Source organism: Filicampus tigris, chromosome 5 (assembly GCF_054856515.1).
Source record: "Filicampus tigris isolate MCC_2025a chromosome 5, RoL_Ftig_1.0, whole genome shotgun sequence".
NCBI lineage: Eukaryota > Metazoa > Chordata > Actinopteri > Syngnathiformes > Syngnathidae > Filicampus > Filicampus tigris.
The window spans coordinates 6540001-6554792 of record NC_141221.1 but is presented as its reverse complement, the minus strand read 5'-3'; the positions used below and the strand labels follow the sequence as shown (position 1 = coordinate 6554792).

The 14792-nt window shown below is 43.1% G+C and overlaps 2 protein-coding genes across 3 annotated transcripts in view; one reads left to right on the top strand and one right to left on the bottom strand.

The window, feature by feature from the left end:
• The first annotated feature begins 320 nt into the window (after window positions 1–320).
• Window positions 321–2471, top strand: smim15 (small integral membrane protein 15). Of its 2 annotated transcripts, none has more exons than XM_086031521.1 (2): window positions 321–435; window positions 1934–2471. In XM_086031521.1, the coding sequence occupies exon 2, from the start codon at window positions 1938–1940 to the stop codon at window positions 2154–2156; it is 219 nt and encodes a 72-aa protein (XP_085887647.1). In that variant the 5' UTR covers window positions 321–435; window positions 1934–1937; the 3' UTR covers window positions 2157–2471. The 2 variants fall into 2 exon arrangements, with proteins under 2 accessions (XP_085887647.1, XP_085887646.1); XM_086031520.1 differs by lacking the exon at window positions 321–435 and adding an exon at window positions 448–1070.
• A 616-nt stretch (window positions 2472–3087) lies between these two features.
• ndufaf2 (NADH:ubiquinone oxidoreductase complex assembly factor 2) overlaps window positions 3088–14792 on the bottom strand; it is a 26011-nt gene continuing 14306 nt past the window's right edge. Inside the window, exons 2-4 of the mRNA XM_086031519.1 lie at window positions 9290–9379; window positions 7063–7103; window positions 3088–3509 (exon numbers count right to left, since the gene is read on the bottom strand). Coding sequence (XP_085887645.1) covers window positions 3261–3509; window positions 7063–7103; window positions 9290–9379 — 380 coding nt within the window. The 3' untranslated portion in view covers window positions 3088–3260. The remainder of the gene's footprint in view (window positions 3510–7062; window positions 7104–9289; window positions 9380–14792) is intronic.

The following is a 14792-nucleotide window of genomic DNA, read 5'->3' as shown; positions in this document are numbered from 1 at the left end:
TCAATATCCTTGGTGCTTTATTATTATTTTTTTGAAATTCTGAATCATGCAACAGAAATGAAAATGCATGTTATTGCCTGTGTTGCGTACAGTGTGCTTTATATACCGTATGTGTCAATTCATTCTGAACATTAACTGCCAATGCTGTTTATAAACATTGAAGTAATAATGAATAATAAAGTCATATGTAGTAGCAGTCCAAGTTCTTCATTTGTGGATTATCTACGACGTTTTAATCGAAAACTCTAACAAATATTGTTCATTTTCATTTCTGCCGACCGTTGTTTTTACATTTTGCATCTTTGACTCATCATCGTAACGAACTACAAATCCCAGATAAACACGGTGTATACGTCACATCCTCCAAGCCCTGCACCCGGAAACAGGAAAAGAAACCGAAAAGGGATAGAAATAAAAAGAAATCACTGCACGTAGGTTAGTATCCGTTTCATTTGGCTAGTCGCGTGCATCGAAAAATCACAACTTACCTTTTAAAATCCACATTTGTTCGCACGTTTCGCTTGTCGAGCTTCTCGTCTTTGATGCAACTCGGGCCGTTATCCGGCTACTGGTTAGCTGATGATGCTAATCCTGTTCGAAAATGTACTTAAATGTCTCACGGAGGCCATCAAACTTCACGTATTTTACTAACGACAGATGAATAGAAACGAGTCGTGATATTTTTGAGGACGTGGAGCTATTTTTATCGTTCGTTTTGAATGATGAACAAGTAGCGAGCATCAAATTAGTAGTTATTCTAAAGGTGTGACGTTCATTTTACTCACTCATATCGGCGAGTATACGTTATTTACGTCTGTTTTAGATCGAATTTATGCTATGGTGTCTCCAATATTTAGACTGTCTAGTGTGGCAGCATAAAGTTTAGGGGCACGCTTCCGTGCTTCACAGTTCCGAAGTTCGGGGTTTGAATCTCGGCTGTGGTCTTAGTGTGTGAAGTGCGATGTTCTTTCCGTGCGCGTTGGCTTCCGACCACATCAAATAAAACACGTTGGGGGTTCAAGGATTAACATATCAATGTGTGTGAACTGCAAATGGTTGTCAACGCAAATGTGAGTAGTGTCCAGCCTTTCACCTTTGTCGTCAGGGATAGTTTCCAGCTCATCCTCGACCCTAATGGGGATAACCATAACTTACAGTTTAAAAATAGTTACTCGGTGTGCAGGTCATAACGACAGATGATAACCAGGGAGAGAAATGCTCAAGTACGAAAGTCAATTATATATACAGTATTGATATGGATTGTACAACAATGAGAAAACACAAAGTAGTTTTTCCCTTATTAATTTGGATAAAGGCACTGAGAAGAAGAAAACTATAGCAAGTCTCAGGCTTTGATGCCATCAAAGACCAACGTTTTGCTAACATAATGAGAACAGACCAAATTGAAAATTCAAAACTGGCTAATTACAACTGAAAAAATACAGCTTACCTGCATGTTGTTTTTAAGATAAGACAGAATTTTGGAACACGAGAAGTTGAGGTTTTTTAGGCTGGCAAGACAAATTTGCCACAAGTCATTATTTGAGTCGACACTCTGACAATGTCAATTTTCTTCAACTAGGCCATGGATGGGGAATTTTTTGGAGGATTTTTTTTGCTCCTCCGAATCTATAGCCTCATTGTTGTTACTGCTTCATGTTTCTCCATGCTGCTGCTGTTTCTGTTTTCCCACCTTTTTACCTCAAGTTAAAAAGTAAAAAGCCTCTTGATAGATACTAGTTTACATATTTAGGACTTAAATGGAAAAAGTCACCATAAAAAAATACAGGAGAGATACATGACAAACATACTTCAGATTAATGATTCCGTTTGTCCTTTATTATTTTCCACCAATGTACAATTTAATACAACATGGCATAAAAAACGGTTTGCCCACTGGTCATCCAACCACTAATGCTAATTCTTTTCCCAGCACCATGATTGAGATGATGCGAGCATGGGCCCAGTACATAGTGGAGTGGGCCGCCAAGGACCCCTATGGCTTCCTGACCAGCGTGTTGCTGGCGCTCACGCCCCTCTTCATCGCCTGTGCGCTGTTGTCGTGGAAACTGGCCAAAATGATCGAGGTTCGCGATAAGGAGCAGAAGAGGAGGCTGCGGCGTCAGGAGAACCTGGCCAAGGTGAAGAGGAACTAGAAAGATGGCTGTGTGGAGGATGAAACAACCTCCGCCCCCCCCCATCTGTTGCCTTCACCACCAGCACAGACTCTTTAGGGTGGGGGCGGGGCACGCTCCCACCGGTCGAACAGTGCAGAGACGGACATTCCCGTCGGACTTTCCTCAGCAAGAGTCTGTTTGACATTTTTATACACAAGTGTGCTTGTAATTATGTGTAGCTTTTGCCACACATTGCATTCCATTTTTAACATCACCATTGTGTTCAATTGAAATGAAGTCCTTCTGTACCTAATGGATTTAATAAAGTTTTGTGGTTGCTTAAAAAAAAAAAAAGCCCTTTTTTTTTAAGTTCCTTGGAGAAAATGTACAGCGGTACCTTGACTTAAGAGTTTAATTATTCTGTGACTTAATTTACTTGCATATCAAATCTTGATGTGATGTTTTGCAGAAGGGAATGTGGAGCTGTAACACTCCACCTTATTCCAAGGTCTGCTTTGATCAATAGCTACTTTATTTGTGTCCTTATTTCCTTTGAGGGGGCAACACTGTGGTATAGTGTTAGCATGTCTATTGATAGAACAGTTTAAAGGTTGTGGGTTCAAATCTCTGCTCCGACCTCCCTGAGTGGTGTTTGCATGTTCTCCCATACTTGCATGGGCTTTGTCTCTCCGGCTTCTTTCCACATTCCCCAGAATGACAAGTTCCACCTAGGGGGGGGATGGGGGCAATGTCTGTCGGATTTCCATAAAGTTTGGTCATTGATTGCACGCATTAAAATATGTTTCACTAACATGAATATTGTACGAAATGAAATCAAGTTGATGCAACAGGATTTTAGTGTGTGCAACCAATGTCCATACTTTTAGACAATTTAGAGTCAACAAACAAAACTCCTCTTGACATTGTCAAACACGTGTGTTAGGTTTAACAACGTCAGAAAACACAAATATTTGGATACATGTTCCTACATTTTATTGACACACCGATATTAAACAAACTCACCTGCCACTTCAATAGCAGCATAATGAAAGAGATCCAACACAAGAGCTGTATGAAAACAGTCGGCCTTTCTGTTGGATTGTATGATGCGGCCAAGTGGTCTCAGTCTATGCCGCCATCTCTTTAGGCTTCCTGTTTGGGATTAGGCCGCCAGGAGCCCGGCTGGAAGGCGTTGGCGGTGCTAGTGGGCTCCTCGCTGAGTTCCTGCTTGCCAAAGCTGGTGGCGGCCGCGTGGCCCGTAGCCACAGTCCTGGACGGCGTCGCCACCAGGCCTTCCTCGTATTCCTTCGCTTTCAGGGCCAAGTCTTTCTCCTCCACCTCTATGGCCTTCAGCTTGATCTGCTCCCTGTAGGCCTCGTTCTTCGCCAGCTCCTGCGTAAATGCGCACGGACCATCAATTGGTGAAAAGCTGGTGCAAATTTGTTTTATTATTCAAGAATCCTGTGTTGGGGTGTAGTGTGATGCGATTTTTAAAAAGCAACACATTTTCGCCAAAACATAACTAGAGCCACTTTACACCCTAGAATTTTATCAAGTTGACTTGGGACTATTAAAATATGCTATATAATTTAAACTACCTGAAAAGGAAAAAAAAAGAAAAAAAAAGTCTTCTAAATTGTTGTCAACAATCCTAAAATGAGGCTTCAATAAAATCGAGTTATTGTCTACACTTTAAAATGCTGTGCGCAGGTCTGCTGAATGTGCTGAAACTGTCAAGTGTCAATCAAGAACCACTACTGCGACCTGCAAAAAAGGATGCTACATCATCCGACCTGAAAATGAACATCGTTCAATCAGTCTGCAGCACAATGGAATTATTTCCGTCCCATTGATGTTCGCAAAATACATTAGTGTAAAGTTAGCCACTTAAAGCTAGTCTATCACTATAGATGGCAAACATTTTGCCACTGTAAGTTTCGTCAATATTTATTTATACTTCGTTTTTGGATAGTCACATTGATGAACACTGATCATAATGTACATCTCTCTACTCTGTGCACAGGGTGGGTTTGATCAAAACTGCTCATTTGCATTCTGTAGTCCAGAGAAATAAAGTACAAATACGGGAGAAGGCCCCCTCCCCTCCCCTCCCACTTTACAGCAAGAGTGTCCAACTCCGGTCTTTGAAGGCCCCTATCCAGCAAGTTTTAGATGTATCCCTCCGCCAACACACCTGATCCCAATGATCAGCTCATCAGCAAGCTCTGAGAAGCCTGGTAACGATCCTAACATCTAAAACATGCTGGACAGGGGCCCTCGAGGACTCGAGTTGGACACCTGTGCCTGACAGAAACAGAATGAGTGTGTATGTGCATGTGCAAAAAAGGTCATGTAGTCTGAGAAGGCCTTAGGACAGGGGTGTCCAACTCCGGTCCGCGAGGGCCGCTGTCCTGCCTGTTTTCCATCTCTCCCTGCTGCAACACACCTGTTTCAAATGATCAGCTCATCAGCAAGTTCTGCAGGAGCCCGATCCTGATCGTTTGAATCGGGTGTGTTGGACGAGGAAACCTCTAAGACATGCAGGAGGGCGGCCCCCGAGGACTGGAATTTGACACCCCACGCCTTAAGGCATTTCACACTATGTGGCAAGACGGACAAAAATTCGGACATGACAGACTTTGGCGGTGGTCAACGTGAAGCGCCCCAGACGCCAAACGACCAATCGTTGAGTATGTCACACTACGCGGGCTACGATGCGTAACTCAAAATCGGCTACGAGACACTACGGTACGTTTGTCTGCGACACGTCTGTCGGCCCAAAATCGGGCTACATTCTGATGTCGGAATTACTGCGCTTCTCCTTTTTTTTTTTGGTACACAAAGCAGCATCTGCTCACATGTAACAAAAAAACAAAAAAAAAAAAGGCGACTCAAAGTGGCACTGCCAGGAACAAACGCGCATGAAGTAGGACATTTATTACCATGAGTGAAACGTCTAATTTTCCACGCTTGGAAAGGCCTGCTCAACTAACATTCCTGCTCTAAACCACCCCCCATCACTTGAGCCATGTCATAAAAAGGCCGTGCCGACTGGGCTGCTGCTGCGGCGCGCTGGCCTGGAAAAGCGAGCGGCGTGGCCAAAAAAACGACAATTTGGGGGGGGGCGGAGACAAACATACCAAGCTGCTTTTCCAGCCTGTTAATGACAGGATTTAATCCAATCAATTTATGTCGGACTTGGACTGGGAAGAGAGAGGGGTGACAAGGGGGTTTAGGGTAAATGTGCCGGGAGTGAAGCCTTGGTCGGTCCAGCTGTCGCCGAGCGGACACAAGGCAAAGAAAATTGGAATAGAATGTTCTGGCACGGCGGCGGGCAGGGATGGCACAGGCCCGCTGGCAACGAGAGACGACACGACGAGTGAGCGAGGGATTTCCTATATAGAGCCACATTTCGTCGCGGGGCCCAAACCGTTTCCAGCATTCTCGCGTTTAAAGAGCAATTAAAACCCGGAGAGAGCGACGCTAGCGAGAGGAAGAAAGAAAGGACCATCCTCGAGCGTTCCATCTAGGGGAGAGCCAGAAATAAAACACAAAAAAAAAGCCCAAATGACACAGACGGGGCTTTATGCTTTCAACATCCATCCACTTTCAATACTGCTTATTGTCATTGGGTAAGGGGTGAGTTGGAGCCAATCCCAGCTGACTTGGGCGAGAGTTGGGGTAAACCCCCCGGACTGGTCGACAGCCAATCGCAGGCCACGTATAGACAGACAACTATTCACACTCACAATGACACCTACTAACAACAGGTGGCAATAATGGTCACACTATGGACTTAAAGTGGAAGTCAACCCAAACATACTGTATATTTTTCAAGAATATGTTCTATGCATGCCCACTAGTTGAAACAAGGCATTCTGATAAATATTGCGTTTGTGGAATAAGGGTTAATCCACCTGTTTTTGGCCATCCCAGGGGGCGGCCATTTTGTCACTTCTGTCGATTGGAAATGACCAATCATAGCTCACCTGTTTACTGAAGCTGAGCCACGATTGGCCGTGAGCAACTTCGAAGTCATTTTCAGTGGACAGAAGTGACAAAATGGCCGCCCCCTGAGATGGCTAAAAACGGGTGGATTTTGCTTATTAACTCATATTCCAAAAACACAATATTCATCAGAATGCTGTGTTTCAACTAATGGGCCTCCATAGAACATTTTCTTGGAACAAATATGTTTGGTTTGATAGTGCTCATCCTGCGAATGACAATACATTTTTTTGTTAATATACAAAGTATATAACAGCGAGCTGGCTCTATTTTTATGCTATCAAATCAATGTGTTCCAATAGCTTTGCTAGCATAATGTAAACAGACTAATAAAAAAATACAAAATGTGCAACTGATAAACATTTTGGGAATTGACAACATTCCCCATGAATTCTCTTAAATAAAGCCATGGATGGCTTTTTTTTTTTATATTGCCGTTGTAATTAATGCTTCCTGATTTATATTCCTCCATTCAAGGATTTAAGGAATTTTACTGTCACGTCAACACATTTCCACATGAAGTCAATCAATCAAGACCACGGTTGAGTTGACCTCTTTTTACATCGTGCCATTACCCGCACATGTTGAAAAACGTAACGAGCCTAGTCAGCGAAAGTCAGGAGTAGAAAGTACAAATATCTGTTTTCAAACATAGGGACTAAAAGTAAAAAGTAATCATAAATATAAATATTCACATAAAGTAGCCTATAGATACCTGAAAAATCGACTGGTACAGTATTACCGCGGGCTTTAACTAGGACATGGTGTTTATTTTAACGCTGCTCCCAAAAGTTCCTCGTTAGAAAGCAAAAAGAGAGAAAACAAATCAAAAGCCTCTCCTTTCCCTTGAAAGCCCCCCCCCCCAAGAGTCCAAGCATGATCACAGCAGGGAGGCTGCTGCTGCTGCTGCTGCTGGGTGGTGGCAAGGGAGACGTACCTCTAAAGATGGAGGCTCCTTCCGTCTGCCTCGGATCCAAGCTGCAGGAATAAATAAAAAAATTAAAAAAACAGATAGTGAGAACACCCACACAAACAAAACCTGCAGTCATATTTAAAAGCACCAGCAGACTTTTTTTTTTTTTTTTTTAAAGGAACTGCAACTTTTTGTTGGTCGACTTGGTCTCATCTGTAGTTGTGGTGGGTCCAAGGGCTCCTGAAGTTGGACAATTCCCAATGTAAATGTGTGAGTGGGGGTGGGTGGGGGATGAGTAGTGGGTGGGGGCAGAAGTGACTTGGAGTCTGAGCTACCTTGCGCATTACAGCATATCTCGTAAAACGTCAACTCAGGAGGCATCAACGGATTAACTCTTGAGTGCGTGTTTTGCTTTTTCTTTGGGATTTGGGGCAAAACAAAAGTCAAACAACATAGAGTTCAAAAGGCTTGTAAGGTGTGGCAGAAAATGATTGACTACCTCTGACTTGAACTGAAAACAATAAAAAATAACTTGGTGGGGGGGGGGTTTATATTACACACTCATCGCTGATTGGACGAGAAGGAGCACTGGCTCTCTTGTCCAATCGACGCCTCCCCACTTACCAACTTCCTCTGGTGAGAAAATTTTTTTTGTGTTTAGTTATTTGTTGTTGTGATTAGTTCATTGCTTTTTTTGTGTTTTAATTTCTGTTGTGTTAAGTTATTTGTTGTTGTGATTAGGTAATTGCTGTTTTATATATAATTTGCCATTGTGTTTAGTTATATGTTGTGTTTTTTGATATGCTATTGTGTTTAGTTATTTGTTGTCATGATTAGCTAATTGCTGTTGTGTTTAGCTATTTACATTTTTTATTTAGTTTTTTTTTTTAATTTGTTGTTGTGTTGAGTTGCTCTGCCTTGGTCAGAGGACATGCAAGGGTTTTGTTTTACTGGTGGTCCCAACATCACTTGAGCTTTTGCTACCCGGAAGTATGTGTGACGTCACTGTGAAAAGGTCTAATGGAGAGATATAATCTGAAATAAAATGTTTCAGAAAAAGTTCAATATTAAACACGCAGTTAAAAACAGTAAGTAGAGCTACCATGTTTTCTTACGCTGTTGTACAAACTAGGGCTGCGCAATAAATCGAAAAAATATCAATATCGCGATAACGGCCTATGGAATATGGAATATGGAATCATTTTCTTATGGAATTGTATGCTTTTATCTGAATTTGACCAGTCGACTGCAAAATTACATGCGCCCCGCCATCCATTAATTAGACATCATCTCTAGGGCAATTACAATTAATTTGCTAAGAACACATTGACCTTGCTTATTTTGCCGCATGATTTATTTTTATTTTTTTTACTTCTTTCATTCGATAATAAAAATGTCATTCCTTTTCGTGCACGTTAAATATCGCATTAATATCGATATCGCGATAGTCAAGATCCATATCGCCTATTGCATGTTTTTCCCAATATCGTGCAGCCCTAGTGAAAACCGATGAGGTCTTGACATGCCATGTTATGTCAGGCCTCTTTGTATTTCCTATTTGAGGCCAACCACGGTCCTGGAACAGACTGTGTTGGATGTGAGTGTTTCTACTCTATTTTGCTCAGTGAGCAATGGAGTGCGTCGGGATAGAAAACAGTCCGTCCAACCAGTTGGGCCACTGAGAGTCCTGCAAGAGATCCACTCTGATCTCTGAATTTGAAAGCACACAAACTCTGTCATTTCCCATCAGTACCTTTGTCCTTCTATCTCCTTCCCTCTTCTGCCTGTCATATCTATCTCTCTACTTTTTTTTTTAAAGGAGCTCTATTTTGGCTGAGCTGGCTGCATAGCCTAGCAGGTTCAAGGAAAAACCAAAGCGAGAGTGAGAGTAAGAGAGAGATTCTCTAAGTCTTCCTCCAGCTAGCGCGGGGGATTCTGGGCCCTCTTTTATCCCTTTTCTTATTTGCATGCTGATGAAAATGCATGAGGGATGGGGCGAAGCGGGATGAGGGGTTTAAGGTGGATAAAGCCAGCCTGAGACAGAGGGAACCGTTTGTATCCACTTGTAAGGAATGCTATTTTACAGGCACGCTTGTATAACGCCGGCAGAAGGTGTCTTTGATAATAAAAAAAATAATAAAAAAACCCGTACGTTTCCCAACCCCCATCTTGCAAAGCGAGGGTGGAATTAAAATAGGAAAGACGTGAGCGAAGGCCTCGGTTCAATGCTCAGAGAGGGACGAACACTCACCATCCCACTCGACGGGTATGCTGCCTTCCATATATTCGTACTCTGTGGGATTTGAGGCCTCCACCACCCTCTTGGCACGGACGAGTCTCCCTGGAACAAAAGGAGAGGGCGCGCGGGATGATGCAAAGCGGTCCAAACAAACAACAATGACGAGTCGCACAGGCACACACACAGGCCCCCTCCTCGCTCGCTCGCACATAAATACATGGAGGAATGACAGCGCTGTGACAGGCCATGGATGATTACCTCGTGGCCCCCGGGCCCTTCTCCTCAGATCTCACTGAGTGGCTCCAAATCTGGGCTAAGCCTTTATGCAAATGAGGCTCCCTTTCACCCGACCAACCACGGGCCCCCTCCGACCGCCTTTCACCGACCGGCTCTACCAATGGCGGCGCTGCGGCTAACAATGCCCTCCAAAATCAACATCAAGCCGCGCAGGAGACAAAAGAGGTCAGATATCACAGGGAACAGTCGGGAAAGGAGGGGGCAGGCACGAGCCGTGTGGAATATTAAGCGTTCCTGTTCCCTATCTGTGTACGGCACGAGGCTCGCCGGTAGCAAGGCCGCCACCAATTATTTGGGTGGAAAATCTGCTGATTAGACAGGTTTGGCTGGCACACAATGACACGGAGATGGCGACGAAAGAGGAGGGCGGGTGGAGAGTGAGGGAATGAGAGAAAACGACGGCGCGGCTTGCTTTATTTGCCGTGCGAGTGCTTTGTTTCCACGGATTCACCCACACAGGTAGTCGCATGTGCCGGCCGACCCAAATCCCCCCCACGCCCCCCCCCCCCACCCGATGAGAAAGGTTGGGCGGTAGGAGGTAAAAAGGAGGCAGTCATCGAAAGAGAGCGCTAGAGAGAGTGATGATGCGTGGCGAAACATGGCTCGGAGGAGAGAAATGGATGGGCAGGGAAAACAACACGTTCCAAAACACAGACAACCTGTCAGGATTCCATCAGCGCTCCGGCGGCAGCTGACTGGACGCGGACTGATGGCCTTAATGTTTGGATCTCTATGGCGCAAGTATAAATGGGCAAGGGCGCGATGAGACAAAACCATTTCGCGGCATTTCCACCAAGGAGTGCCGTTTGGCACGCATTTATTTGAGCCCGTCCAGATTGAACGCGGATGGCTCTTTTGTAGTCCGAACGGCAAAGTTGTTTTTGTTAATGAAAACGAACAAAATAACTACAACTAAAATTGGACAAAAACATTCGTTAATGAAATAGAATAAAACCGAATAGAACTGAAACTACATTTTACGTTTAGAAAAATAACTATAATTATAGCGACAATGTCCTTCATTTTCATCTTTGGCAATTTATTTAATACGCGAGCATTTGGGGTTGATTTTAAATGTATTTATTTCGATTTTACGGCACGGCCGTTAGCCGGAAGAAGAGAAGGTCGGACGGTCGTCGGGGAGTTGTAGTCCTCTAAATGTGTGCTGCACAGAAGCGACGTTCTCAAGCAGCAGACATTTAGAAAGAGCCAACAAATGACATCGCTCCAGGGAGACGAGTTGGTGTGGGGTTTTGTCGTGAATGGCTCACCACCGTTTATTACGTTACTCAGCCCGAAATGCAACGCGAGGTAAAAAGTGCTCTCCTGTTTTCACTCCATACATGAAAAAAGTATATACAGTATAGAAAAACAAAAAGTACACTGTACCCCCAGATTTAATCAACTTCTCGACAGGAATTCAAGCCATAAATACACTTTAGAAGTTCGCTTGATTTAATTCGGCATTCATCTGACTTTATAGAAGCGGTGTTCTGCACTGAACTTATTGTAATTTAAAGTCAATGGACTGTTATTAGATATGCTATGTTATTATGTGTTATTATCAAAATGTTTTAAAAATAATATTTGCGTTGAATTTATACACATAATACTTACCAAGGTGTTTTTTTAAATCCTGCATACAAGTAAAAAAAAAAAGAAAAACCAAAACAATAATTAATATGAAAACCATCTAAAGTATTTTTGAAAAAAACAAAAACTAAAAAAACTAACAAAGCCACCCTGAAAATTAATGACAATTTTTAAAAAACAAAACTCAAAACGGAATAAAAACTAACTATAATTAAAATTCCCAAACTATACTAACCCTGCTGAACAGTCACAAAGCACGTGAAATCTGATTTTGTGAGACGGATTGAAACCACATTCATAGTTTCAAATCAGGACAGGATGTGTTTCAGTCTGAACAGCTCCAAACACACCGATCACTTTTGACTGTCCGCGACGTCACTCTATGCGACGCAAGACCCAATGCGCCAGATCAGAGAGCGGCAATCAACGTACAGAGCGGTGACGTCAAACGCTACACATGCTGGACGACGCCTCGGTTTTGACCTCGTTGCTTATAGCAACTTGTCGGATGGGTCAATAATGTGGCCCAGTGTGAACAGTGCCAGATCCTATTTGGACACTTGCTAAAAACAGTGTGGACAGACATTCCTAAAAAAAAAAAAAAAAAAAAAAAAAAAAAAATCACAATTGAGGAGATATCTTTGTGTGTGGGGTTTGTGTGTCCCAATGATCCTAGGAGCTAGGTTGTTTGGGGCTTTTTGCCCCCTGGGAGGTCACCCATGGAAAACAGGTCCCAGGTGGGGGACCTGACAAAGAACAGTTAAAAAGACCCCTATGATGTACACAAATATTGGAATATATTTTTCTCCCGCCGAACGCGGGTCACCGGGGGCTCACCACCTGTGGGAGGGGCCAACGGGGTCGGAGCCGGAGGGAGGCAACTTGATGTCGGCTGTCCGTCATGAAGCTATACGGTCAGAAACTCTCGAGCCTTGGGGACATTTATCCTCATCCTGCATTTAGTCGTATATGCTTGTCATTATTGTTAACATTTTTTTCTTGGTTGTCTTTTATGTTTTCATGACCTCAATGTTGCCGTAGAACGTGGCCATAGAGTCCTTTCTATTCTATTTTACTCAAGCTTTCTGTGCAGCTCTTTGTCACATTGCAGTTGTTTGTTTTTGTGGTCTTATCAACAAAGTTGCGTTGATCCTCTCAAAAGAAGCCATGCAAGTCTACGTACGCATGGACCTGCATGTTCAATGAAACAATGAATGGCTCATTAATTCAAATGTAGATGCTTTGCTCGCTTCGTCGGCACTTGGATAACTGGAGCAATTAGAATGGTAATACGTCATTTACGGTACCTTGACATCATTCCAGGAGACAGCGAGAATATTTTGAAGGGTTTGATGCTGTCATTGTTATCGATATGCACTAGCAGCCTAGCGACCGGGCGTTAGCATGCCGTCATACCCCAAATGTGGAAATGGTGCCTGCATGGAGTCCGTTGTCAACGGAAAGACAGAATGACACTCGGATTCACACGCATTACCCTACCACGTCAAATGACCCTGTTTAATGAATCGTTGGCTTACACGCTGATCTGATGTCATGGTATGGACAGTCTATACTGTATATCCACACTATAGACCCCCGGTATGATAGTATTCCCTTTCTAAACACACCCATGACCATCCTAACTCAACCGTAACGCTTGGCTGTTGTGCTGGCATTCTTTTCGCATGTTTACTGTTGCGCTGAGAGAGAACAAAAGCCGATTCCGTGCATATACACTTCTGTAATTACGCCTTACGAGGTTGAGTCTATACTTTATGTGCCCGTCTATATAGTAATCAGGTCAGCTAATTAGGCTAGCATTGCTTTGGTTCCCACTAGATTGTGACTAAAGGGCCTCATAGGCTCCACAGATCCTTCCTGAAATAAAAAATAAAAAATAAATAAATAAATAAGAAAAATCACAGGACAGATGCTGGGATCCTCACGCAAACGGTAACATCAGATGTCTTCTGAGAAATTGTTTCCTAGAACACGTCCCCTCCACCCCACGTCCAGCCTCCCACCCTGCATGATTGCAGAACAAAAACAAGCGGCAGCAAACAAAAGGCTACGGTCTCCAGGCACGGCGAGCAAATACATTTAACAGGTATGCAAATCATAAAACAGATCCCATCCATATCTGCATTGAGTGTGGGTGGCAGCGGTACAGAAACGGTACAATTATGACACAGCCCCCACAAGCAACGTGTTTCGCAATAACTAATGCTGAACTAATTCGCTTACAGAGAAGCGAGCGCCCCAACTATATCACTTCCCTCGGCGAGGTTGCATTCCCCCCTTTCCGACATGGTTCTCCTCGTCTCGTTACTTTTGTAGCATGACTAAACCCCTCTGCCCACCAAAGCATTTATCCACGGATTTGAATATCGTATACAGTATGGACATATATTTATGAAACGCAGCTAGCTGATCCTCCCACCACGTATACACACTGGAGGTGGAAGGAGGGGAGGTTCGTGAGCTAGACTGGCGCTCTGCTGGTAACCTCACATCTAGGACAGCTGCACAAAAACACGCGCAGGCCGCGGTTACACAACAGACACTGGAAATGACGCAAGGAAAAGCACCGGTTGTCGAAATGAGCAAAAAATACTTCACGATGGCACGTTAGTGAGAGTGGGGAAGTTGCACACGAATAATCGGAATGCTCAGCATGGGAGCGTCGTGTACGGTACATGTAGCTATTAAACTGCGAGCGTGACCATTGCTCGAATTTCTATAGTATTTCATTGTCATTTTTTCAAAACTACATCAATAAGGCTAAATATATGAGCACCCTGAGTATATTTTGATATTAATTTCAGACCACTTGTATCTGTCCTTTTTTTAAAAAATGTATTGCTGAGGTATCAGATCGGGACTCCGTATCGACACATCATTGAAGCCAAAGAGTCGGACTCGGGTGCCAAAAAGTGCGTTTTTATTTTGTATTTGTGTTTGACTGTTTGTACGGTTCAATAAAAGGCTGAAAGGTCGGATAGAGATTTTTTCTTTTTTTCCCCCCACTCCACTTGAGCGTTACCATACTTCAAGCTCGAAAAAAAAATGTGTAAGATGGGTCACTACTACGTCAAGGTACCTCTGTATTAAAATACTAACAACTAATTGTTTTATTATTTTTTTTTCAATCGTTTTTTTTTTCTTGGCAAGTTACTGGAACACTCACTATATGTAACTATGCCTTTTCAAACAAAAGTTAAGGGTGTTGTTGTATGGCTGCTGTGCTATATGCCTGAAAAGCAGACTACCATTATGGGGTGACTTTGACCTGTCTTGACTGAATTGGGATGAAGGCCGTCAAATCAAAGGACAAAAGGAGAACGTGCGTAAGCGTTCAGTGTTGCAGCGTTCTTGTGTGGATTTCCATTAAAGACTTTAATAGCTTGCATGTGAATCACATTAAGTTGTTGGTTGATGAAAACCCAACATTTCCAGTACTTAAACTTTAATTAGAAAAGCTTTTACAACAATCTAATGGAGGGATTTTATTGAAAATTTGATGAATGGAATAATGCAAGAGATATTGATTGTTATATAGTATATAGTTCTATTAGTGAAGTGCATTATAATTATATCTCATCGTCATGGTAGTACACTGTCCTGC

What these genes read in the sequence shown, in the direction of transcription:
- smim15 (XM_086031520.1), top strand. Translation starts at nt 1,036, where the DNA reads ATGTGTGTGAACTGCAAATGGTTGTCAACGCAAAT. An exon ending in AAATGGTTGTCAACGCAAAT is followed by an intron (nt 1,071 to 1,933) that starts GTGAGTAGTGTC and finishes TTCTTTTCCCAG; the next exon opens with CACCATGATTGAGATGATGC.